The sequence below is a fragment of the Ixodes scapularis genome, unplaced genomic scaffold, assembly GCF_016920785.2.
Source record: "Ixodes scapularis isolate PalLabHiFi unplaced genomic scaffold, ASM1692078v2 PGA_scaffold4__175_contigs__length_147842914, whole genome shotgun sequence".
NCBI lineage: Eukaryota > Metazoa > Arthropoda > Arachnida > Ixodida > Ixodidae > Ixodes > Ixodes scapularis.
Genome location: NW_024609879.1, coordinates 74,845,566 through 74,873,206, shown reverse-complemented (window position 1 = coordinate 74,873,206; position 27,641 = coordinate 74,845,566). Strand labels below are relative to the sequence as shown.

Here is a 27,641-nt window from a genome sequence, read left to right as displayed (position 1 = left end):
CCAAAGACATTAGCAAGACAGAGCAAGTTTCGGTCGTAGTAACATACCACGCAAGGGGGGCCGTTTCTGAGAGATTTCTTGGATCCCGCAACGCGGAGCAATTGAACGCTCGGTCGCTCTTGGACTATATCTACGAAGCGTTAAATCGGTGTGGATTTGCCTCTCTAGAGTGCGTTGCGCAGACTTATGACTGCGCTACTGTCATGAGTGGAAACTTATTGGGTGTCCAGGCACTGTTCAGGCAAGATGTGCCTCGCGCGATTTATGTGCATTGCATGAACCATCGTCTCAACCTTGCAATTGTTGATTTGTGCAAGGCGGTGAAGCCAGCAAGGAATTTTTTCGCTTTTCTAGAGAGCCTGTATGTATTCATGAGTGGATCCGCAACACACTCCTTATTCGTAGACGTTCAAAAAAGGCTTCGTTTGTCCGTCGTCGAACTGCAGCGCCTCAGCGATACCCGGTGGGCCTGCCGGGTCACTGCGTGCACGGCGGTAATGAAGACTTTTCCTGCCATTCTCATGTCTCTCGCTGAAGTCATTGCTACAAAGAGTAAGCGGGAAACTGAGGCGAGAGGTCTCCTTGAGCAGCTGAACATCTCGTTTCTTTTTAACTTATGCTTGTTCACCCGAGTCCTTAGCCGCTTGAAGATTCGTTCCGACTTCCTGCAAACCAATGATTGCGAGCTCGCTCGAGCATGCCTCATGGCGCGTCCTGCCATTGATGAGTTTGCCGATATGAGGAATACAGAACAAGCTTTTGAAGCTCTCTGGGCCGAAAGGTGTAAGATTACCGAAGAAAACGGAGTGCCGTCGAGACAAGCCCGAAGAGCGACGCGTCTACCTGCTCATTTGGAGCAGTATGTACTCAGTGAAGGTAGAGCAAGTGAAGACGAGACTCGCGAGGGCAAAGGAGGCGTTTAGGGTAAGGGTGCTCCTTCCAGTATTTGACCATATTCTTGCCGAGCTGGACAGAAGGTTGACTGGAAATAATGATGTCCTTAGCGGAATGACTGCCCTCCACCCACGAAGCGAGAGGTTTCTAGACATTTGTTAACTGAAGCCATTTGCTGAGCACTATTCGTGCGACATCGAGAGCGTGGAAGTTGAGTGCAAGCTAATTGGGAAAGTTCTTCAGCGCATAGAAGCTGAGAGAAAGTGTGAGGTTAAGACACTGGTGCAGTTTGTAACAGTTCTGGAAGAATTCAAGATCGCATTCCATGAGCTACACAAGCTAGCTGTTATCGCTATTACCATACCAGCGTCGTCTGCATCTTGTGAGCGCGGGTTTTCATGTCTGCGGAGAGTAAATACCTATATTCGCAACAGGATGGCCAATAACCGACTAAGCGATGTAGCTGTGCTCGCGGTTGAGCGATCTCTCGCTAACGAGATAGATCTTCGATGGTTCTCACAATAACTGGCGCATGCGGCTTCATTGATATGCGTGTATGACCAAATTCATCGGCCATCGGGTCGCTTGTTACGTAAACTCTTGATTTACGCTTTGTGGCCTGTATGATTCGACTCTTCTCACAAAGCTTTGCATCCCATGACCTTGTGTTTCGCGTTTTGTAATCGGCACATCTATATATATATATATATATATATATATATATATATATATATATATATATATATATAAAAACTTTTGATCGCTTGAATTTTTCTATTCGCATGACCTTATGCTTGGCATTGTGTTATTGGTACATCTCGATGTTACTGTCTTGAACCGTTGCGCGTCTATGACCGCTTCGCGTTTTGTGATTTTCAAATTTCAATTTTGCTTTCTTGAACCGCGTTGTGTCGCTATTACCTTGTGCTTCGTGTTCTTTGATCTGCGTATTTCGATCTGGTTTCCTTGAACCGTCTTGTTCCTATGACCGTATGCTTCGCGTTTCATGATTTGTATATTTCAATCTTGCTCACCTGAACTGCGTTCTGTCCTTATGAGCTTGTGCTTCGTGTTTGGTGATCTGTATATTTCGATTTTTCTCCCTTGAACCGCTCTGTTCTATATCACATTATGCTTCGCGTTTCGTGATCTGTATTCTTCAAGTTTGCTCCCTAGGACAATTGGGTAACCGGACAAGAGCTCATAGGACAGAAGCTCACCAAACAAAAGCTCACCCGTTTTTTCACAGACCCGTAGAAAAGCTCGCCTGATTTTTTTTCGCTACCGGGGCGAAACACGGGCTGAACTAAAATGCGGACGGGATGGACATTGCACCATTTTTAGGTGAACTTGTGCCTCATCCCACGTAAGGGTTTGCTACGGTTGATCGAATGCCATTTCGTCAAAATATTTTTTTAGAGAACGGGCACGTTTTATTGAAGCCCGGTTTAGAGAAAGCGGAGCCTCAGTTTAGAGATATGCCGTTTATCGAAAAGGGGACGCTATTTAAAAGAGGCTTTTCTACTTCACGCGTGTATCACTGGTGCGGGTGTTAGCCCACGCCCCCTGCTGCGCTCCCGCCGCTTCGCCCGGCGGCAGTCTGCGGCGGCTCATTACAAAAATGTTAACTCACGTGACTAATCCGTACACGCCGCTTCGCGGTGGCCGAAATCGAGTGTGGCACAAAATTTCTAGCTGATAGAGAACGCGCAACTCGTATCAAACGTGGGCCAACTAGCTCGAATAAAACCGAGGATTTATCTCCAATGTGCATTCTTTCATATCTGGTGGTATTAGTTTTGTGAAACTAGAGCAATGACAGGACCCGCACATATGTTTCCTGTTCCTTGGCAGTTGGGTGTTGCTTTTATGATAAAAATTTGTCGTGGAAATCGAGATGCGCGAGTGTTTGACAATGAAGTCTATCCAGTATGTGGTAGTTGATTTCTGTGTCACTTTCATAGTGAAAGTCCCCGTGTTCCTCCCGCACTGACTAACGCTGTCGTATATCCTTTATTCTTAAAAACGTTGCCGTGAATTCCAGTTTTGCTCAACATATTTAATGATATTTACCGGCAGGTATGGCCGCTTTGTGTTGGAGACTGCTATTAACATTTGACCTTCTAACCCTTGTACTTCAAACTCTCCAGGATTCGGCTCAATGCAAACGTGAACGACAAAGTGCAGCTTTGAAAAAAGGGCCTGCCACCACCCTTCGACGGCGTCAGACCTTTAAGCTATATTTTTCTTCTAGTTGAATGGAAGAGTGAGGTTAATTTATTTGCAGATTTTATTTAAAGCAGAGATGAGCACAGCTCAGCCATCCGCGTGCGACCTTTGCATTTATCTTCCCATCTTTTTTAGCCTACCCATCGTGTCTGCACTGTTACCTTTCCGTTCTCGAAAACTCTCAGTGCCTTATAGTACAGTTCCTGTTAATGCGTCAAGCCACAGAACAAAAGTGAACCACGCTTTTTGATTGTGTGCAGTAGTTCATTTTGGGATTTGCTTGTTACTAGAACGCATCTACTTTTTCTTGGTAGTCTTTTTTGAAATCCACGTTTAAGACAGAGTGATCATCTTGATATTTGTTTCAAATGCCTTTCCTACAACCGACGTTTTTCAGTTTTGTGATTGTGCTCGTATTTGTGCGCGATTGCCTCTTTTGCCTCTTTTGGATTTCACCACTAACTGAATGTGAACCCACAAATTTCTATGCTTTGACTGCACAAGTGTTGCAGTGTGTTTGGTCTTGGGTTTCTTCCTGCTTGTCATTCTTTCCTGGTATAGTATAAACTAAGAAAACATCTAAATAATATTAACAGACCTTTTCAAAAGTTTCGCGCAATAGACCGATCTCACTAAGCGTTCCACGCATGCGTGACGCCACCATAACTTTAGTTCCCAGGAGGCAGACGGCCGTGCACGCGAGGGCTCGTGCCTTCTCGTGCTTTAAACGGGCAGTGCTCCAGCTGGGCTACACTCTTAGAAAAAAGGGTATGGATAGTCCTCTCTTAGGGGAGGAACGGTCTTGTAACCTATGTTCCTTTAGAAAGGGAGAAACTTTCGTCTCTGAAGCAGGGGAGCAAAGTTCCTCCGTCGCTTGCATCTCAATATGGCGGCCCCAAATCGAGCAAATCGAGCATAATAAGGCTTGACGAGGACGCTACGTCTCTTGTACGGGACGAGAGCAGCAGCAAATAAAAGCGTAACACGAGCTCCCTGCAAACTGTGTTTATATCCGAAGCCAGATTCCCCCCCACAGGTACAGAAACTTGCGTTTCGAAAGCACTTACTCAGTCTTCACGTCGACAGCACTGCGATGTTAAACGGAGACAACCGACACCCAGTTACTTTGCGCACTTTGCGTCTTACCTTTGGTGTTCCTCGAGTCACAATTCCTTTGTCAACCGCACATCACGGAGGAGGGCAAACTCAATCCGCGAAACCAAAAGCCGCCCTCGAAAGAACAAACTCGAAGCCGCTATATATCGCGTAGCGTGAAAGAAGGTTAAATCGCTTGCCACGAGATGGCGGGGTCAAGCAAAGTAATTGCAAGTAGCTAGGCTAGGTGGCGCTAGGTACCGCCCAGATCATGTTCTACAAAAAAATATTTTGCCCCTCTCAGGCCCCTTCTCCGCTTGAGATCCTCTACTATACACACATTGCGCTTATTACACGCATCAGGTGAACAGACATTGAGCACATACACGGCGCACACAAATATCAATACAACGGAACACCACACTAACCCGAACACTACGCCCGTGCTCTGCGTTTCCGTCTTTTATACTGGTCGTTTTGAACGTACGGAACTTTTCGGTGACTCCCTAAGAAATAAAAAATATTGCCAGCATGTTGATTTTTTCCCGGCAATGTCGTACCTCTGAGGGTATTTTGAATGGCTCAGGGGATGAATCTCTTATTAAAAAGTAAACGCTCGATCATGCCGTAATTACTTGAAAGCCAATAAATCAAGCCGCTCCAATGCGGTTCGAAGCCATGAGTTTGTTTCCCCACACAGCACGTCGTAGCCTGTATTTCTTTTGGTTTTTCTATTTGTGGCTGTTCGCGCAAAGCTGCAATTGCCGTCTTGAATTAATCTCTGTAGAGCGGATATTCACTCAGTTGGAAGTGATGCTTCACGGGCTGAGAAATCCCTTTTCGATCAACTTGAATGCAGTCAAAGCCGTAACTTGCGGCAGGTACGGAGCTACGCCGTGGCGAGGCCGAAAACTTATAATAATAATAATAATAGTTTATTTCCAAGAAGCATGGTGGAGCATAGGGTAAAAGCCTCAAAGGAGGCTTGACCAGCCCTCGGCCCCATATATTGGCACTGCAGCGAAAAAAAAATATATATATATATTTCATATATATATATATATATATATATATATATATATATATATATATATACACACACATATATATGTATAGTATATGCACCAGATTACAAAACAGCCATTAGTCACCTAAAGAGATGGCAAGCAAAGTTGTTGCAGACAGAAACTTAAAAAAAAGAGTGCATTATGTATAGCATAAACAAATTAATGAATCATTTGAGTGGGGGAGGTAAATCATTGCTAGATATAAAGAGAACGCAAAGCCTTGAAGGAGATAGAGTCAGTGCAAATTTCTTTTTCTAGAAGTAAATTTAACAGTTTTGGTATGGTATGTCGCAACATTTGCCTACCATAGCTAGTAGAACAGTAAACAACCTTCCAATACTCCATGTGTCTAGTTAAGTGAACGTGTATATTTGGTGTCAATGCCGCTAGAGTTGACAACAATTTATAATGTTTCATTTTTTCTGATTTTAAAATCAAAATCAATCTATATTCATAAAGGCTATGAATTTTTAATAAGCTAAACTTCTTAAACAAACTGCCGGTATGGAAATCATAAGGCAGGTTGCATATTATTCTAACCATTTTTTTCTGCAGTAAAAATAACTTTTGCAGGTTTGTGAAGGTGGTGTTACCCCAGACGAGGCTGCAGTAGCTGAGATGTGAATAGAATAAAGAATTATATATTAAAAGCTTCACACTGACTGGGAGTGTTTTGCCGTTACGGAATGTCACACCTATGATGGTAGATAATTTTCCAAGTAAGTGGTTAATGTGACTGTCCTACCACATATGTTCCGAAAATATGACTCCAAGACTTTTAAAATTACTGGCAATTTCAATTGGCGTATTGTCAAGCACAATGCTTCTCGTTAGATTTACGCACTTATTTTTGGGTCGAAAAATGATAGCTTTAGTTTTATCAGTATTAATATTTAAGCAGTTATCTTTTGCCCACACCCCCAGTTTGGACAAAGTGTCATTGGCGATTGTGACAAGATCGTCGCTATTATATGTAGAAAAAAATAGGCTACTGTCGTCTGCATATACGACAAATTTTGCAAGACTTATGTTTACAATGTCATTTATGTACATATTAAAAAGAAACGGTCCTAGAATACTCCCCTGTGGGACGCCTGAGTGAATAGGTTTAACGTCAGAAGAAAATTGGCCAATAGAAACATTGGCAACGGTGTTGCAGGTAGGAACGTAGGAGTTCTAATGGCAACCCGCGGACACCATAAAGCTCAAATTTTTTAAGTAAGATGTTATGGTTGATATAATCAAAGGCTTTCGTGAAGTCAACGAATACACCTAGAACCTGCTTTTTTTCATCGAATTTTTTTAAATATATTCTTTTTGCTCTAGTAATGCTAATTCTGTCGATCGACCTTTCCTAAAACCAAATTGGGCGGGAGTCAGCAGGTTATGCTTATCAGAAAATTGAACTAGACGAGTATGTATTATTTTTTTAGGCCTTTGGAGAATACCGAGAGGATAGAAAGGGGTCGATAGCTGCTGAGAATATTTTGTCACCCCTTTTATGCAACACTGCCACTCTCGCAACCTGCATCTTTTCAGGAAATAACCCCGTTGTTAAACGGGGTTATTTCCTGAAACTTCTAGCGCTCATCCCAGCGCGCCACTTGGAGGGCAGTTCCTCCAGGAACCATAGTATATTTAAACAGCAAAATAAAGGGAAGCTTTTTTTTCCATTTTACCTACTATTGTTTTTTAATGCCGAAATCCCATACTGTAAATATACGTACTTTCCGTCACGATTTTGTACTGTTCAATCCTTGCCCCAGAGCGCAATCGCTTTCGGGGACGAGACAATTCCGACAGTCACGTTGGCCACTGCACGATAGGAGCCTCTACTGCTCAGACCAGCGTTCCAACATGACTATCCGCACGTTGATCGATTGCACGTAATCCCTCAAGTGGTTTTAAACTTTTTAATATAAAGCAGAATGTCAACCTGCGACACCCCGCCCCCTCCGATCACGGCCTGACCAGCGGCATCAATGCCCAACAGTTTACGATATCATCTTCTTGTTACACCACTGACACGCGAACACACGGTCACATCGGCGATAATTCCAGTCTTCTGTTCACAACCCACAACACTGCCATCACGATGTTGCAGCTATGTTGCTGACACGCACAAACACAGAACCACGTTGAACGCCGGTTGCTCTCGGCATTGGAAAACAGAACCGAACTCAGCACGGAAGGCACCCAGGCAGCCGGCAGCAAAACCTGCCTGTCTTGGACGCAGTTCCTGCGGTTTCCATAACATCGGAAAAGTCGACACAGTTCAGCGTGGTTTTGCTACTGTAGTTCCGTGCCGAGCCAGTCCCGAAATCCGTAGACGGCCATCCCCCAGTGTACCTGGCGCTGCTGGCACTGCTCCGTAACTTCGCTGGTTCTAGCGGCTTCGTTTGCTCGTTTGATAAAATTAGTGATAAAAACGTCAACGCAACCGAAATGTTCTGCACGTTTAGACTAGAAGACGGAATTACAGGCGGCCTTTGCTGCCACTGAACCTCAATCAACTCAACAGCTATTTATTAAACAACGTGCGCGACCTGCTCGAAAAACGAAACCGAAAGGAGGTGAGTCGGGAGGGCGAAAGCTCTCTCCCGTCTGCCTGGAGAAGGAGAAAAACGTTTCGTTTCTCCCTTTTGCTCGAGCCCGCTTGGGGGCGCGTCAGTAGGAGGGAGGAAGACTCGCCGTTGCTACTTTTTTTTTCCATTTTTTCTTAGAGTGTATCGCACGTGCAAAAAGACTAAAGTTCCCTCGATGCTTTGCAGCAGCGGTGGCGTGGTCAAACTGGCTGGTGAGATCGGTCTATAGGGAGTATTCCACTGGCGGCCATAGCTGTGTGCGCAAATGCTGAGCGCGTGCTGACGGCGAGCTTCCACAGTTCTTTTGCAACGTGCATTCCTCACCATCAAGAGTGCCGGTCTTAGCAGCCTATTGATGTGAGCTTGTTCTGATCATGCGCTCTAAACAGCACCCACAAATATGACGTCCAGTGAGTACTTCCTATTCTTGGCTGTTCGCCAAAGTTTGAGCAGGTGTTATGAGCGTGTATTGGTAGCGAGGGATGCGTCAGCGTTTGACGTGAACTCGAATACAGTCACGCGCTCCGAGCCCAAGAAATGACGACCACCAATGTTACCGATGGGCATCTAAAAAGGACCCATCGTACATTTCCAACAGAGATTGCCCAGGCGGCTTTCAGAGGCGAATAGGACGCCGCCGGTTGCCAGGACAGGGTGAGGGTTCACCCCTTCCCAGGAGCCGGGTTGGACAGGCAACAGTGGGAGAAACACCACGGGGGGATGACGAACACCGGCGCCACTCCTGCCCTCAATTCAACTGCGGTCACAAAACTGACAACACTAGGTATGAGAAGCCGTCAAGCCACGCTCTTTTTTAGAACGCTTTTAGATAAACTCATGAAGACCTCACAGGGATCTAAAACCATTTTGGATGCTAAGTTCTCTAGATTGCGGTGAATCAAAGGTCTAACGCCGTACGTGAAATACTTAATGATGTGTCCATCGTGGGCCTTATGCTGCAAATAATAGGAAGAAATTCAACCAATCTCGGGCAGTGTTTATTCTGGTACAACTGAAAACAGCGCACAAATAACGACGAGAGGGGCGTAGACGGGACAGGCGCTGGACATCAATTAATCATTTAATAGGCCTCCTGCGCTGCCCAGAGGGCGCTGCGAAAGTGGACTAGTTATACTAAGGCGCCTGAAACGCGTTTCCGGCTGGTGTGTTTACCGCGTTTAAACAAGTGGTCCCTCAGTTTTCGCATGGTGACGTCATAAAAGTGTCACGCTGCCACCGGTCAGGATCTTGGCGGTGTTCCAGCAGCGGTGGTGGATGTAGCAGACGCCCGCTCCCCTGCAGACCGCTCTCGGGTGTGACAGTCCACGGAAGCTTCGGCAGCCGGAAGTCGGGACGCCATGACGACAGCGGCACTCCCGTTCGGTTGTGCTACTCGCAGCTTCTCGTTAGCATTTCTACGACCTACCGCCACGATCGCGACATCTGACAGCTTGACACTCCGACTTCTGTGACGTCATTTGTTGCCACTTCGTGACCACTTTTGATGTAAGGGCAGGATAGGACGCTAAAAACACACCAGTTCAAGACGCTTGGTCCTCTCTGGTCTTCCTCGTGTCCTTATTTTTTAGGCGCTTGACAAGTTAAACATGTACCAACTAGCCCACCTATCCATATCACTGCGAAGACGCGTTCCAGGCACCATAGTTATACTTCGTTTCAGCTTAAAGGGACGGTCAAACGAAATTTTGATTTCCGAAAACAAAGCGAAAGCGCTAGGCGGGGGGCTACAAACCCGAAAGCATCACTCGTATGGCGTGTTCACAGTGGAAGTGGATCCGCAAACTCGAAACGGGTCCGCGCGTTCTCGACCGCAAAGCGGCTAGGATAGAGCGGTTGGAGCGCGTTTTTGCCAACCGCTTCGGGAGCGATTTCTCCCAACCGCTTTCAGAAACCGCACAGCGGCAACCAATCATAACGCGACGCTGACGTGACGTCAGTGACTTTCGAAACGAGATAACACCTGTCGCTGGTGAGGCGTCCAAGGCGCTGTAGTCCTAGTCGTGACGCTGTAGTCGTGTCTAGTCTAGTCCAAGGCGCTGTAGTCGTGACCTGCCTTGTCTCGTCGGCCTCGTCGGCCGGGTTCAATCGCGCACTTCTTTTCCAAACAATACGGCGATCTGTTAGATATATCGCCGCATGAGTGATATTTTTGGGTTTTGCAGCTTCCCGCCTATCCGCCCGGCCTTGTTTAGAGAGCTCGAAATTTCGGTTCAGTATCCCTTTAAGTCTTGACACAGCCAATGCTACAAGCGCGAGCTTCGGGCTTCGAGTGGCCATGCCAAGCGCGCCCGCTTCTGCAGTACAAGCACTGTTCAAGGCCAGATGCCCGCGGTTGTACCATCAGCTGCGTCGGAACGTATGCTGAAGCGAAGTATAAAACTTGATTTGGGTAGTACACACTTGAGCGTCTTAAGCTGTCACACAGTAAAAGCGTGCCTGCCCTTGGTGCGGAACACGATCACGAGCAAAATATAAAGAAACTACCAGAATTCGAATGCCGTCAAAGCACAGGTTAAAGCTAAGACGCAAAGAGCGTGGGCCTACCGTGAGCCACGAGACGGCGTTTCACGCGTTCCTAAGTAAAAAAAAACAAAAAAAAAACGAATGCGTGGCGCGCCAGATATTCTGACGTGACTACCCCCCGAGATGAAAGACACATACCCTAGACATGGTGGCATGGGTCTGGCCATAGCCTCCTCCATACTGACAAAGCCTGGCAGATCCCCACGAGAAGCGGCCGCCGAAATAGAAAAGGTCGAGCTGTAGACAACGGTTGAGAGCAGAGCCAGGTGACTGGCGATCCGTTGCGGCGAGATACCGAAACGCAGCGCGTCGTCACTGCCGCGAGGCACTGCGACGAGACGGAAGGACCCGGAAGTGTGTTTCAGGTCCTCGCCGCTGCAAAAACTGTGTGCCGACGTCCAGGTCCTCCGAGAAATGACTCTGTGGTGATTTCGGACTTCAATGTAGAAGAAAAAACAGGACGACGACGAAAAGGAATGCTGATGTGGCTGGTTTACTGTGTGTTTGTGTGCACGGAGAAAATTTGGCGCGAGTGGCGGGGGGTGGAAAAAGAAGAAGTGGAGGGAAGCCTGGAGGTGACCGAACAGGACAAGCGAGCAGGATCTGGTGGACGAAAAAACCGACCCGCAACGATAGGCGTGGTCGGCACGGCTTCAGTTCGTCGTCCACAAACACAGGCCTGGTCAGCGGGCCTCCGAGGCTGCCCTGCCGCTACTTCAGGCCACACTCTTCAAGCCACCCCGTCGTCCACTACCCAGCCCCAACGCGCCAATCTACCTGGCATCAAGACTTCGGCGTGCCAACCATGATCAGAACTCAGACCCGCTTCACGGACTATGTGAAGTACTCCTCTTTAATTACCCTTTAAGTGCTAGATTTTCCCATAATTAATTTTTTTGAATTTTCTCATTCTCTAGTGTTTAACGCTTTAATATATTTTCGTACTGGCCCAAAGATGTCGTCTCTTTGTCCATGCTCTTCGCGTCGCACACCCACGCAAGCGTAAACGCGGTCCACTACATATCTGGCGTCCGCGACAGGACCTTGCTCTTAACTGACACCCTAGAGACCTTTACCTTGCGAATCGGTGCGACGGCTGAGAATGGATACCGAGAAATTAATGAAGGTTGGCCAGGAGTTGGGGTTGTCTGGGGCAGCTTTGAAACAATGGATGGATGAAGAGCGAGTGCGCGAGAGGGACCAGCGTACAGCAGAACGCGAGGCTACTAAAGAAGCAGAAGCCCTTGCTCGGGCTCGCTTAGACGCGGATGACCATACTCGTGCGCGCCTAGAAGCAGAACGTGCAGTACTGGAGCTCCAATTACGTTTACAGGAGCGACGAGAAAGTGCAGTAGAAGGAATTCCGAACGAGTCTGGTGCGGGTACACCTGCTGGCTTTGTACAGGGGTACCGGAGCCCACACAAGCTTATCCCCGTTTTCAATGAGAAACGCGACGAGCTTGACGCCTACATCCAACGATTCGAGCGGGTGGCAACGTGCCAAGAGTGGCCACAAGATAAATGGGCCTTGTCCCTGAGTCTATGCTTGACAGGGGAGGCATTAAGTGTAGTCGGACGCATGGCTGCTGACGCTGCTACAGACTACACTGTGCTTAAGCAGACTCTTCTCCAACGATTTCGGTATACGGAAGAAGGGTACCGCGCCAAGTTCAGAGAGGCAAGACCAGAGGAGGCAGAAACAGGCAGACAGTTTACTGGTCGTCTGTTGGGATATTTTGACCATTGGCAAGAAATGGCCAAAACGGAGCGTACCTACACTGTAAAAAAAAACCGTAAGTTAACAGCCTTTTTCAAAACTGGAAAGCGCCGTGAGAGGCGCGCACGGACAAAACGCCGTAGAGGCGACATGACGGCTCGAGTCCGTAAATGTACGGCTTCACATATTTCTTAGTTCAGGTCTGTGTTCCCTTTTCTTTGAAGTAAAAACACATAACACACGCCACGTTTTCTCTAGAGATAGTTTTCTTGTTGGCAGATGTCTCATGTTACGTGCCATTCGTGCCAATGCTAAAATCTCTTTCGAACGGCGGAGGGAGACCCACCCAAAGGCCGGCGCACTCAGCTCGCGGACGACGACAACCGAGCAAGGAGCGCCGTCCATCACGTGATGTTTACTTCCCGGTCTGTATGCTCGCTCGCGCGTGAACCACCACGGGCGGGAAGGGCGGCAACACTCTTCGTCGTCGCCGCGATCATCTTTCACCATTCAACCGGACTAAGAAGGTAAGCCAGCTCATTTTCGCATGCGCCTTGCGAGATAACCGAAGTGCAGAAGGAATCAAAGACGCGTTACTTAACGCAATGGCGCGGGCTGAGTCAGAAAACGCGCCATATTTTTTGCTTTAGCTTCCGGACTCAGTTGCGCGAGGGAAACCTATCCACGCATCAGACTCGACTTGATCGACGTGTGCAGGCGCAGGGCTCATCGCCATGACTGTTTGGTTTGCTCTGGGCTGAGTGGGCTCTCCCGAACTCCTTCTGTTCGTACCTTTTGCTTTCGGGCGCCGTCACCCTTTCGCTTTCGGGCGCGGTAAGAACCGGAGAAATCGGATTTTAAGATGAAAGACTGAAGCGCGCTCATTGAATAATCATAATGAGCGCTGTCGCGTACTGAATTTAAGAGCATGTCGTGTTTTCTCTAGTTTATACACTGATGTTTAGGACAATTGCTGGATCGCGTACCCCCGCTTGATCGCTGCAGCCCGAGTGCGGCCACCGGACGGCAATCTTGCATGTTGAGAAAGCGCGCTTTTGGAGCGTTGCTGAGGCTGGTGGCAGCGTGCTGAAGACACGGTTTCTACTCGTTCGTCGTCATTCACCGAAGAAGTTCTTTAAAACTATGTAAGATATGAGACTTGCGAATGAAAACACGTGACAATGTTTACGGAAGCGCAGTGCAGCAGAAAAAAGGCACAACTCGTCGAAAGCAAGTTTCGCCGGTCTCGCGGCATGTTCAAAGCTTCCTTGGCACCCCGAAGCGCTGCGTCTCTATGCCTTCGCACGCTTGGATGCCGGTCAAGAATCGACACCGTGTGAATGTGTTTTGCGAGTGCAATGTGGCTGTAGCCGTATGTGCCTCTGGAGCAGCGGTTTACTTTACTCTGACGACTGTATTTGTAACTAAGTGGCGACGGAAGAAAGGGGGAAAGTACTTCTTTTTTTTTTTTTTGCTAGACGGTTCAGAGAATATTGCGCACAACAGCTCCTCATCAGTGATCAGCGGTGTCTCATTATCAACCTACTTAATTTCACTTGACGTTTGAGCACGGCTCGAATAATTGTGATTGGTCAACAGACTGCACACGACCATATGGACCGCGCTTCAAAGATCTCCATTCTCGCCGTCTTGTACTTTTGCCTTCGAAAACCCTCCTTGCTCTACAGCATTGCTCTATTTGTGCTGCTATGTGATCTATTAGAGTAGATTTGGAACACAGCCATGGTTAATAGTGCATAAGAGCAACTGTACAGATTGCTTTCCCCCCTTTATTGATAGCAACTCGCCTGAACATCTGGATGCTCCAGAACTCTTTAGCCGATATAAGATGCAAAGGCATCTTTGCACGACACACCTTCAAAACATTTTCGCGGCACCAATTCTTGATCGGTATCCTAGCGTGCGAAGACACAGAGACTCAGCGCTTCGGCATGCCACGGAAGCTTTGATCATGCCGCAAGACCGTCGAAACTTGCTTTCGACGAGTTGTGCCTTTCTCTTGCGGCACTGCGCTTCCGTAAAAATTCACACATGTTACTCGCTTATATTTGCCTACGTAAAAGCGACTATTAAAATATATGCTCAAGCAAAAAGTGGCCACTTTCCGAGAAGTGTGTCCAACCCTTAGTTTCCCTTTTGTAGTAGCTTCTCCTTGGCTGGAACGATTATTGATACCTTGCGTGTGGGGAAGAGCGGTGTCAATCATTCTTTCGGTGGCACCGATTACTTGAGAAACACTCGTATGAATGAATCTTCCTCCCATTATTTTCATTTTAGGGAAAAATGCTTGTTCTGACGTGTGGTTTATTCGCTATGTTTAAATAGTTTTGTTGCTTTGCAGTTGTCGAAGGTGGGACTGATTTAGTTATTGCATCAAGCTTTAAAGGCAATGAGGTCATTGCCAAAGTTCCGTGTTTTTGCTTTCTATCCCCATTTCCAACAGCATTCTTTTTGCTGTGAATAATTGTGTGTCATAATTGCAGTTATGATAGTTTTTATGACACTGTGAGGAACTGCGGGAATTCCTATAGTTCTTGCATCGCTTTTTACAATGTGATAAACCGTAATTTCTGCTCCAAAAGCTCAAATGTGGGGGACACGCTATCACAGCCGTGATGAAGCATTCACGCATCTTTTTGCTGCAGATTATACTTCTGAGCATCGCCAGCAGTGACGGGGCCCATATGCTGGACGAACTACAGGACGCCACGAAATTGATTGTTCTCGAGCCAACCACGGGAAAACAGTGGTTCCTGGGACCCATCTTGGTGGATTTCAAGTTGGGAGCATTAGGAGCCTGCCAGCACTGGTCTTCAGCTACGATGCCTCTACAGAAGCCGCTATCCCACGCCAGTCATTCGAGGCACGCTACCACAGCCATGAAGGAACGCTCGGACATCTTTTTGCTGCAGGTTCGTTATTTGAATACTTCAACTTGCCGTCGTTCAAGCAACTATTGTCTGCTAGTGGTATCCTGCCCCGGTGCTTGGTTGTGCTGTTTTCGTTGCGTGTGGTCTTGGTTTCGGGACGTCATGTCCTTAAGTTTGCAGTGTGAAATAAATTAAATGAAATATGTGCTACAAAAGCCATGTTTTTGCTGCAGAAGCTGTTACAAGCAGTTCTTTTGTAAGCTTCAGCACTGATGATTCCATTTTGTCTGTTAATGCATGAAAACATTAGCCACTTGTGCTTTCTTGCCTTTGAGACATGCTCAGATAATTATATGGTTTGAAGTTGAACTGGGGGGGGGGGGGGGGGGGGTGCGGGGGCTTCATTGTTTACTTTTAGAATGTAACACGCATCTCCAATGTTCAACTCAACGAGCTTCCCGCAGCGTCCATCTGCATCACACTAGGCAAGCCTTTGTGCATCTTTTGGCATGCAGGATACAACACTACTTTATTTCAATTGTACGCTACTGCATTACCGTAAAATACCAGGCAAGCGCCCACTCATAATTTAGAGATAATCGCGAAAAAAATGGGGGAATGGGCGCTTGCCTGGTCATCAAATTTACATATAAATGTACTGTGCATATTTTCTCAGATCTTAGAAATTTGGATATCGGCACTTCATGTGGAATGGGCGGATGCATGGTATTCTACGGTAGCTAAGAGTTGCACTTGGAGTGTCGTTCGGTACAATGAAAATAGTTTTTCTTCATATGTTCACAAATCTAGCGTGCCAAGGCACAGAGACTCAGCGCTTCGGCATGCCAAGGAAGCTTTGATCATGCCGCAAGACCGTCGAAACTTGCTTTCGACGAGTTGTGCTTTTTTCTCTCGGCACTGCGCTTCCGTAAAAACTCACACATGTTCTCATTAGCAAGTATCCGGCTTACGCAGGGTTTTAAAAAAATTTTTCTGGCGAATTGACGACGAACAAGTAGAAAATGTGTCTTCAGCACGCTGCGGCCAGCCTCGGCAACGCTCCAAAAACACAATTTTTCGACGTGCAACATTGCCGTCTGGTGGCCGCACTCGCTGAGCGGGGATGCGCGATTGAACAATTGTCATAGAGATCAGTGAGTTTATGTGTAAAAAAGGTTCTTGTCTATGGCAGTTTGTTTTGAGGTGGGCCAATAATCTCCACTAGAGGGTTGGATGGCGCATTGAGCGAACAGGTATAAAGCCACCGGAAGTAAGCAGCTTGTCCCGGAAGTGAGCGCTTGACAGGCTTTCCCACTCTTACGAGCGGTGGTCGAAACAGTGTCCAAGGCGCTTGATTTGCTTTTGTTATAACAATAGAGCCTGCTTGTCGCGTTCATGCAGGCCCGAGATGTCTTCTTGGAAGCCATTTCATGTCTGAGAATTTTGAGATTCTAGTTGATTAAGTGTACACTCCCCAAGTTCAGCCTCATTCTCAAGATTGATTCCTAAAAAGGATTATTAAAACCCACGTAAAAATGCAAGAAAGCATGAATCAAAACATTCACTGAATCCATTATAAAACCCAGCAAACACTCGATTTCTGGGACAAGCATCGAACTTCCGATGGCTTCACTCGTGCCCGACTCCGAGCTAGGCTAAGCGCCTTCCAGGCCCCTATATTAGAGATCAGTGAGGTAGGCCTACCGCGCGAACGACGGTCGTGCGTGCATGACGTCGGTGGCACCACGGGTGGCACCACGGGTGGCACCACTGACGTCATAAGATGCTAGAGAGCCTCAAGTAAGATTGCATTCAACTTAAACCATGGAGTGTGTTTGCAATTTAATGGCAGCGTTAAAGATGGCGGATTATACAGTTTTCTGCGTGTAAAAAATGCTTAAACTATTGGAACAAAAATGGTGTCTATAGAAAAGTGTTATTTTATTCCTCACATAAAATCTTCAAGCATCTGTTTTTAACCGGATTTACGTTGAAAAACTACCCGTATTCCCGTAACCAACAGCAAAATTTTGCAATTTAATGGTGCCCATGAACACATGCCTTGATCTAGCAGTTGAACACACTTTTACTTGAGGCTCTTAATTAGATGCTGGCTGGAAGCAGATGACGACATGCCACCTGCTTCGGCCGCTATGATTCATTAAATACTTTCAGTAGATATGATGTATTACCGTTCGATAATAAATAGGACTAAGGTACACAAACCACTTCCGTCCCACGGTGAGCTTCCATAGACGAAAACAATTTTTTTCTTTCATAAAATTGAGGAACCCCAAGTTACTCGCTTATATTTGCCTATGTAAAAGACACTATTAAAATATATGCTCAAGCAAAAAGTGGCCACTTTCCGAGAAGAGTGTCCAACCCTTAGTTTCCCTTTTGTAGTAGCTTCTCCTTGGCTGGAACGATTATTGATGCCTTGCGTGGGAGGAAGAGCGGAGTCAATCATTGGTTCGGTGGCACCGATTACTTGAGGAACACTCGTATGAATCTTCCTCCCATTACTTTCATTTTGGGGAAAAATGCTTGTTGTGACGTGTGGTTTATTCGCTATGCTTAAATAGTTTTGTTGCTTTGCAGTTGTCGAAGATGGGACTGATTTAGTTATTGCATCAAGCTTTAAAGGCAATGAGGTCATTGCCAAAGTTCTGTGTTTTTGCTTTCTATCCCCTGTGAATAATTGTGTATCATAATTGCAATTATAATAGTTTTTATGACACTGTGAGGAACTGCGGGAATTTCTATAGTACTTGCATCGCTTTTTACAATGTGATAAACCGGAATCGCCTGCTCCAAAAGCTCTGATGTGGGGGACACGCTACCACAGCCGTGATGAAGCGCTCACGCATCTTTTTGCTGCAGATTATACTTCTGAGCATCGCCAGCAGTGACGGGGCCCATATGCTGGACGAATTACAGGACGCCACGAAATTGATTGTTCTCGAGCCGACCACGGGAAAACAGTGGTTCCTGGGACCCATCTTGGTGTATTTCAAGTTGGGAGCATTAGGAGCCTGCCAGCACTGGTCTTCAGCTACGATGCCTCTACAGAAGCCGCTATCCCACGCCAGTCATTCGAGGCACGCTACCACAGCCATGAAGGAACGCTCGGACATCTTTTTGCTGCAGGTTCGTTATTTGAATACTTCAACTTGCCGTCGTTCAAGCAACTATTGTCTGCTAGTGGTATCCTGCCCCGGTGCTTGGTTGTGCTGTTTTCGTTGCGTGTGGTCTTGGTTTCGGGACGTCATGTCCTTAAGTTTGCAGTGTGAAATAAATTAAATAAAATATGTGCTACAAAAGCCATGTTTTTGCTGCAGAAGCTGCTATAAGCAGTTCTTTTGTAAGCTTCACCACTGATGATTACATTTTGTCTGTTAATGCATGGAAAAATTAGCCACTTGTGCTCTCTTGCCTTTGAAACATGCTCAGATAATTATATGGTTTGAAGTTGAACCGGGGGGGGGGGGGGGGGCTTCATTGTTTACTTTTAGAATGTAACACGCATCTCCAATGTTCAACTCAAAGAGCTTCCCGCAGCGTCCATCTGCATTACACTGGGCAAGCCTTTGTGTATCTTTTGGCATGCAGGATACAACACTACTTTATTTCAATTGTAGGCTACTGTATTACTGTAAAATGCCAGGCAAGCGCCCACTCAAAATTTAGAGATAATCGCGAAAAAATGGAGAATGTGCGCTTGCCTGGTCATCAATTTTACGTATAAACGTACTATGCATATTTTCTCGGATCTTAAAAATTTGGATATCGGCGCTTAATGTGGAATGGGCGGATGCATGGTATTCTGCGGTAGCTAAGAGTTGTACTTGGAGTGTCATTCGGTACAAGGAAAATAGTTTTTCTTCATATGTTCACAAATCTGGTTCCCTCCATTTTCAATTATATATAAGTGGCACAGATAAGAAAGATTGTAAATAATTTGATTCCCAAAAAAACAAAAAAAGACAAGTGACACATTATTTCTAAGCTCACAGTTCACCATTTGCATCTCTGGTTTATTTCTATGGTACATACTACACAAAAAGGAATCACCCTGTGCCACCTACCTTATCTGAATGCCGAGGTTGCTTGCTTTTGTTTATTGGTTGAAGGTGATAAGTTCCTTTTTTAACTAAGGGATGGACCGGATGAGGAAGCAGTTGTGGTTTTCACGAGCCAAAATTTCACCAGCTTCCACATATCCTTGCGATTCTATCCTGATAGCCTGCAGTTATCTCATCTTATTGAACTCGGTCATGCAACCGCATCTGGTAACTGTACTGCCAAATGTTCACACGACACCGAGGGCTGGCTTTGATATAGGGCTTTGCTTGACCTGCATAGGCTACGCAAAAGTGGATCACATATTGTTCCCACCATACAATGCACCTGAAGGTGTCTCCTCTTGCAACTTTTTTTTTTGCTCTTCTCTGTTTAATACACAAACTGATATCCATGGGGGTAGGTGGTGCCATATGATTTAAGTTATCTTCTATGTTTTGTTTTATCTGTAATTCCTGGTAGCAACCTCCACTGAGAGATCCTTTTGTTTGCCGAGTCACTTCTATCCGTACCTGTTTTTTATGTTTCCTTTGTGATGTATCAACAAGCCAGTCTACAATTTTAGTCGCCATGCATTTTTATCCTAATTATATTGACGAGTAGGATCACTTGGGCTCTGTTTTGGTTGTTGGAGTACCATAAAAGTCCACGCTATGTTTCATGGGAGTTACTTCAGCTCAAGTTCAAGTTCATTACCTTAAGGGCATACTCGTGGAATGCATTGGGGGGGAACAAGAATTTGTAGTGGCAATAACAACATTCTAAATAGGTTAAGCATTAATTTCACGTACACACAAACAATTGTTTACGTGTATGTGTAAAACAAAAGAACAGCTGTAGGTATTATTTTAGAAATCAAATGGTTCTAGATTTTTCAGGAATGGAAAAAATGAAATCTAAGTATGTCACCGAAGCCCATTACATGTTACTATAAAGCTGCCAAATTAGTTTATCAAAAAATGCATTAGTTTCACACAAAAAATTCTAATTAGTTGCGGGACCCTTGGGTCCACCTACTCAGCGAGCCAGGCCTTGGTGACGACATCTGCCTTGTCCCTTTAGTGTCTCTTGTCAGTCCCAAGCTGCGGGGCGGTGCCACTCGTAGATCTCTTGTATGCACTTTCAGGTATGGATCAGAAGGCGCCCAGGCGTCCCTCGCCTCAACTAAGCTCCTTTGTCCCACTTTTCCCTCCCAATTTTTGGGAAGTTGGAATATCTGGCACAGCTTGCTCCTTCGAATGCAACGTCACTTAGGTACAGAGCCTGAGTAACGGACAGGCGTGGCGTGGCGAACGCGGGTAGAGAACAACGAAAGAGAGATTGTTTAACGTCTTAATCAGAGTCACATGGTTTATCGACGAGCTGCCGTCGCCACAGTAGGAGTTGTGTCAAGGTATCCTGGTCCCCAGATAAACATGATGAACATTAAAAAAAATAATTTTGTAATTATTGGAGTTTTAAATATTCTGAATTGTTTAGTGTATATGCAATAAGCTATCGTTCTGTCATGTAACAAATACTCTAACTTGCCTCATTTCTGTGTCCATGCCCCTTTCAAGTAGTTTCATTTGGGGTTTACAGCTTTCTTAAATCACACTGGCACCTGCAGTGCACTTACGTGTAACTCATAGTTTGCAGATATCGGGAGGTTTAGTTTGTCATCGCATTCTATTCAGAACCTAACCACATCACGCATTTTTTTTTTCAGGTTCTGTAGTTGTTTATATGGACTTGATTGCTCTGGAAGTTATGATGATTGCCTTCCACAGGGAGGCTGGACGTGACCCACGAATTAATTCTCAGGAATAAAGGTATGCTTGTGTTTTATTCCCTGCTGCATATTGTGTGCACTTCCTCGAAATTTCTTACTAACACGGTGTTCAAGCACCTGTTTATCTCTGGGAGGTGCACTTTCTTAAATCACACTGGCACCTGCAGTGCACTTACGTGTAACTCATAGGTTGAATATCGGGAGGTTTAGTTTGTCATCGCATTCTATTCAGACCCTAACCACATTCCACATTTTTTTTTCCAGGTTCTGTAGTTGTTCATATGGACTTGATTGCTCTGGAAGTTATGAAGATTGCCTTCCCCATGAAAGCTGGACATGACCCATGAATTAATTTTCAAGAATGAAGGTATGCACATGTTTTGCTTCCTACTGCATCTTGTGTGCACTTCCTCGAAATTTCTTACTAACATGGTTTTCAAGCACCTGTTTATCTCTGGGACGTGCACTTGGCAGTAACATCTGAAATTAACTTACGACAGCAGGCTTGAAGAAACTCCGTGAATGCGGCAACTTTATCTTCGAAGGCATTTTTCAAACTTCCCTTGCTACAATGGTTTCGTAGCATAAGTCATAAGTTGGTTTCACTGTCTAACGTTTGCCAGAATTAAGCTGAGGTTCCTGCACTGCACTTATGTGCAGCGCTTAAAGTCTGGGTCGTCTCAGGGGGTCCCCCACTGATTTTAACGGATGGTCTGGGACCCTCCTCCACAGCCCCAGCATTTGTGAAATCAAAATCATATCTTGCAATAAAATAGCTTGTTTTCAGGAATGTGACATTTGGGGATTAGCAATTCGAGGGTTGCAGGTACGGTGGGGACAGAGTCAGCAGTGGGTGTTATTTTATGTGCATCTAATACATTTCGTCAAAACCCCCCCTCCCGCCCTCCTCCCTTCTTTTAGGGACCCCCCTCAACCTAAGGGAGACTTCAAGCTCTGCTTATGTGTAACTAATAGTTAGCAGGAAATGGGAGGTTCGTTCTGTCATCACATTCTGTTCAGAACCTAATCACATACCACATTTTTTGTTTTGTTTTCCAGGTTCTGTAGTTCTCCCTATGAGCTTGATTGTTCAGGAAGTTAGAGATTGCTTTCCATGTGAAAGCTGGAAAGCAAGCCCACTAATTATTTTAAGAATAGACGCATGAACATGTTTTACTTTGTACTGCATCTTATGGGCACTTGCTTGAAATTTCTTACTAACACGGTGTTTAATTATCTCTGGAAGGCACAGTTGGCAGTAACTTCTGAAATTAACTCGTGACAACAAACTTGAGGTATTTTATTGGATGTGGAAATTCTGTCTTCAAAGGAATTTTTCTAACCTCCCTTGTTGAGATGGTTTCGGATCATAAGTTACAAGTTGGTTTCACTGTAGTGCTCGCCATAGTTAAGATGAGGCTCCTGCAATGCGCTTAGATGTAACTCGTAGTTTGCTGAAATTGGGAGGTTTATTATGTCATCGCATTCTGTTCATAACCTAACACATTCCACATTTTTTGTTTTTGTTTTCCAGGTTCTGTAGTTCTCCATGTGGACTTGATTGCTCTGGAAGTTAGATTGCCTTCCAAATGAAAGCTGGACGTGGCCCACTAACTATTTCTCAAGAATAAAGGTATGAACATGTTTCACTTCATACTGCATCTTACGTGCACTTCCTCGAAATTGCTTACTAACACGTATTCTTGTGCGAATAGATGATTTTGAGTTAGAAGCGAACAGCGGTATTGGCCGAATATTTTCGATTTGAATATCGAATAGTTTTTCCATGCTTTTTACTATCACTGCATAATCCTTAGACGAAAACCCAGCTAAACTTGTGAACATTGTTCCACTTAATTTGTTTATACGCGAAGTTTAATCTATCTATATTTATGAACTGTGACTTCAGAAGTTCTGATGTCTTGGAATGGCAAGTAAACGAAGGATTTGACATAAAATGAATCCTATAGAAATGTCCAATTGAGTGAATTTACAAATCTTGCTATATAAAATAATCTTTCGTTAATTTGAGTTAAAAAATGAAAGCCGTTTACGACTCCCTGTAACACCGGATAAGAGCGCAGCTCTTGAGGAGGAAAATGGAAGGGTACTGAGGGATAGGTGACCCCCTGAGGTTGCGCGACCTCGTGGGGGCAGGTCACGGGACTTCAGGGGGGTGACCCTCATGAGGGTAACTCTCATAACCCTCATGACCCTTGTGAGGGTGATCCTCGTGAGAGTAACCCTTGTGACCCTCGTGAGGGTAACCCTTTCGAGGGTAACTAATTCTCGCAACCCTTGTGAGGGTAACGCTTGTGACCCTCGTGAGGATAACCCTCGTGACCCTAACCCTCGTAACCCTCACGAGGGTAACCTTCGTGACGTCATTATGGGAAACTTCCCATAATGCAAAGCGCGATTACGGCGACGCCGCTCAAGCCGGAAACGGGCGCCTAAGAGCTGTGCTCTAAAAGAATGAATCGCGCATGAGGAACGCAGGTTGTAAGGGCATCTCTGCCTAACATAGTATACTCTTGCATAACAGTCAGTTTAATTTTAAAACTTTTACTACAAAGTAGATATGCACATTCACAAAGTTTCCATTTATTTTCAAATACAGCCGGCACACGTGCACCACCCCGCGTTCAATGTATGCTTTTCTTCCAACCACGCAATTGCGATATTTCTATTTTCCCAAGTGTTTATCGTAGTGGGTTATCCTGTTGAGTGCGCTTCTTATTGAGCACCGTTGCACTGCGGAGAAGCAACACCCGCGGAGCTCGCTTCCGCAGGTATTGCTTCTCCGCAGTGCAACGGTGCTCGGTAAGAAGCGCACTGAACGAGACTAGCCCGCCGCACGCAACCAACACTTCAAAAAACACGAACAGCACAGTTCTTCTCAAAGCGAATATAGAATAGTGTATTATTTGAAACTACAGTCCGAAATTCCGAATACTCGCACAACCCCACTAACACGGTGTTTAATTATGTCTGGGAGGCACAGCTGGCAGTAACTTCTGAAATTAGCTCGTGACAACAAACTTGAAGTAACTTATTGAATGCGGAAATTCTGTCTTCAAAAAAATTTTTCTAACTTCCCTTGTTAAAATGGTTTCATACCACGAGTCACAAGTTGGTTTCACTGTTTAGTGCCCGCCAGAGTTCAGCTGGGGCTCCTTCAATGCCCTTACATGTAACTCATTGTTTGTGAAAATTGGGACGTTTATTCTGTCATCACATTCTGTTCATAACCTAACCATATTCCACATTTTTTGTTTTGTTTTCCAGGTTCTGTAATTCTTCCTATGGACTTGATTGCTCAGAAAATTAGAGATTGCCTTTCACAGGAAAGGTGGACATGGCCCACTAATTATTTCTTAAGAATAAAGGTATGAACATGTTTTACTTAATACTGTATCTTGTGTGCACTTCCTCGAAATTTCTAACACAGTGTTTAAGCAGCTGTTAATCTCTGGGATGCGCAGCTGGCATTAACTCCTGAAAGAACTTGGACCCGCAGCCTTGTCACATTCCCTGGCCATTAGATATTTAATTTGAATTGTTCCCGCGTCAAAAATTAGTTTACGTGTTGTCTGTAACTTGCAGCGGCAGAAAGCTGTAACTCTCAATCACTGAGCTGCACATCATGAGTGACGACGGGAATCGTTCCGACATTGAAAATTAGCTGGCGTGTTGTCCGCACATTGCAGCAAGGCCAGAGACTGTTAAAATGTTAGCTGCAGTGATTTAACAAAACCGATATCTCAGTGAACAATAAATAAGCAGTAAAATGCTATATTGTTCACTTAGACATCCATTTTGTTAAGTCACTGCAGCTAGCAGTTTAACAGGCTGTGGCCGACGCTGCAAGGTGTGGACAACACACCTGCTAATTTTGTATGCAGGAACGATTCCTGTTTTCGCACATCACGTACAGCTCGGTGATTGAGAATTACGTTTTTTTGCCGCTGCAAGTTACGGACAACACACCAGCTAATTTTCGATGCCGGAACAATTTCAGTCGTTGCACATCACGTGAAGCTCAGTTATTAACCGTTACGGTTTTTTGCCGTCGCAAGTTACGGACAACACGCCTGCTAATTTTCGATGCCGGAACAATTCCCGTATCTGTGGATCACGTACATGAGAGTTACGGTTTTCTGCCATGCTTCTACGGGTCAAGTTACAGGCAAAAACCGTAGGGCCTCATTACTGTCATGCACGTAATACCTACGTAATGCTGTGACCGTTATGCAAGACAACGGAAATTGTACCGGCATCAAAAATTTATTGGCAATTTCCGTAATTTGACGGGATTTTTTTTTACAGTGTACGACGCACTCCGGGACAAAATAGTGTCAGAACAGTTTCTCAAGAGATGTCACGAAAAACTGACCATCTTTTTAAGGGAAAGAGGCTGCCAAGGACTTGACAAGTTGGCGGAAGCTGCCGATCATTATCTTGAGGCTCAAGGACTAGTCTATCTTGGCAGAACAAATAAGGACCAAGAGGCGAAGCTATTGGGGAAAGCGAAGATTTCTAAGCCTCCAGATGCAACGGGGAGACCCGCCTGTTTTCTGTGCAACAAGCAAGGTCATCGTGCAGCAGACTGTTGGTCCAAGTCAAGAGGATCCAACCCAAAGTTGACTGTTTGCTGGAAATGTCGCAAAACCGGGCATAAAGCAGAGTCTTGCCCTAACAAGACAGACGCGGGTGGACAAGCATCGTGTTCCCTGGCGCCTCAGAATGAGCCAGGGAAAGTTGGTTTGGACATTCATTCCCTTAAAAGAAATGTGAAAGCAGAGCAGGATGAACGAAGAATCGATGTTCAAACAGATGGCATGCCAACGGCTGAAGGGCTGCTTGAACGACAGCCTGTCATTGTACTGCGTGATTCAGGATGCAACTCGGTCATCGTAAAGCGATCTCTGGTTCCTGATGACAAACTGACAGGAAGGAGTCGATCGATCTACCTTCTCGACCGGACAGTTCGATGCCTACCTGAAGCGGAAGTGGACATCGACTCTCCTTATTTCACGGGCACAGTAAGGGCAACCTGCATGGAAAGACCGCCGTATGATGTCGTCTTAGGCAACATCGATGGCGTACGGGATGCTTCTGCTCCTGATGTCAAGTGGAGAGCAAACCAGAAATTTCTTCCCCTGCAAGAAAAGCCCCAAGAAAAAGACGAAATTTTGGGCAACCAACGAATTTGGACAGGGACGACCTCCTCACCGAGCTCCGGAGAGCAGAAAGGCGAGCTTCAGGCTAGTGTCGTAACGATGCGGACCTCGGCGGCAACTGTTGGGCTACCAGTTGCAGAAATAAATCCACTGGACATCAACCCGGCGGGGCTAAGCGCCAAGCAAAAGCAAGATGCTACACTCAAAAGATGCTTTGAAGCAGTGGGAAGCAAGGTTGCCTCAAGATCAGCCGCCATCGACTTTGTGCTGATGAACGGGATTCTTTTTCGACGATACAGACTTCCATCGCAAAAGGAAATGGAACAACTCGTTGTCCCAACTGGCCTTCGAACATTCGTTCTAAAAATGGCACACGAAGGAATACTATCTGGACATCAAGGAATCAAAAGAACGACAGATCGAGTGCTCGAAGAGTTTTACTGGCCAGGGGTACAAGGGGATGTCACGCGGTTTGTGAAATCATGCGACATCTGCCAAAGAACCGTTCCAAAACACTTGGTAGGCCGCGTGCCTTTGGGAAACATGCCCGTGATCGAGACGCCTTTTCAACGGGTAGCAATTGACATCGTGGGACCACTGTCACCAACCTCAGAGAAGGGCAACCGTTACGTACTAACCATGGTGGACTACTCGACCCGCTATCCTGATGCAGTTGCCCTACCAAGCATCGAGACGGAGTAGATTGCGGAAGCTCTCCTCGAGATGTTTTCACGCGTGGGATTTCCTAGAGAAATCATCAGCGATCGGGGCAAATCATTCACATCCGGACTCATGAAGGAGTTTAGTCGTCTCCTCTCGTTTAAGCAGATGCCAACCACGCCGTATCATCCCATGGCCAACGGCCTCGTGGAACGGTTTAATGGCACACTAAAACAAATGATACGACGAATGTGTCAAGAGAGCCCGAAAAGATGGGACCGATACTTGGCACCACTACTATTCGCGTATCGCGAAGTGCCGCAGGCCAGTGTTGGGTTTGCACCATTTGATCTCCTGTATGGCAGGTACGTCCGAGGACCGATGGCCATATTAAAGGAAATCTGGACAGGAGAGCACCTTGACGAAAACACAAAGACCTCGTACGGCTACATGGTCGAGCTCCGCCAGCGCTTAGAAGACACTTGCCGGATAGCACAGGAGCAGCTCAGAAAGGCGAAGATAGTACAGAAGAAGTACTACGACAAGAAGACGAGAGTGCGCCAGCTAGCTGTTGGAGACAAGGTTCTACTTCTTTTCCCCTCCGAGAACAACAAGCTGATCCTGACCTGGAAGGGCCCCTTCAAGGTTTTGGAGAGAAGAAATGACATCGACTACGTCATTGATCTGGGAACAAGAAGTAGTCTATTCCATATTAACATGCTGAAAAAGTACGAAGAGAGACCGGTTTCTAACCAACCACCGCAGCATGCCTCAGTCGCGGTCCAGCACGAGGAAGTAGAGGAAGAGGACATACCTTCTGTGACACTCCACAAGAAGGAAACTCACCAGGATGTGAAAGTCTCGAACGACCTAACAGCCTCTCAACAAGCGCAGGTGTCTATCCTCTTGGCTGCGCACAAGG

At 45.9% G+C, this 27,641-nt stretch overlaps 1 protein-coding gene and 1 long non-coding RNA gene across 2 annotated transcripts; both read left to right on the top strand.

Annotated features, from left to right (window-relative positions):
- Positions 1 to 11,516: 11,516 nt before the first annotated feature.
- Positions 11,517 to 26,761, top strand: LOC115324034. Its single transcript, XM_040210317.1, has 2 exons — positions 11,517 to 12,207; positions 25,206 to 26,761. Exons 1-2 carry the CDS (start codon positions 11,517 to 11,519, stop codon positions 26,759 to 26,761), a joined length of 2,247 nt encoding a protein of 748 aa, XP_040066251.1.
- Positions 15,014 to 21,200, top strand: LOC121837677. Its single transcript, XR_006078286.1, has 3 exons — positions 15,014 to 15,064; positions 20,814 to 20,916; positions 21,141 to 21,200. It is a non-coding gene; the product is annotated as an uncharacterized LOC121837677 (long non-coding RNA).
- Positions 26,762 to 27,641: the final 880 nt, after the last annotated feature.

What these genes read in the sequence shown, in the direction of transcription:
- LOC115324034 (XM_040210317.1), top strand. Translation starts at nt 11,517, where the DNA reads ATGGATACCGAGAAATTAATGAAGGTTGGCCAGGAGTTGGGGTTGTCT. An exon ending in CTACACTGTAAAAAAAAACC is followed by an intron (nt 12,208 to 25,205) that starts GTAAGTTAACAG and finishes TTTTTTTTACAG; the next exon opens with TGTACGACGCACTCCGGGAC.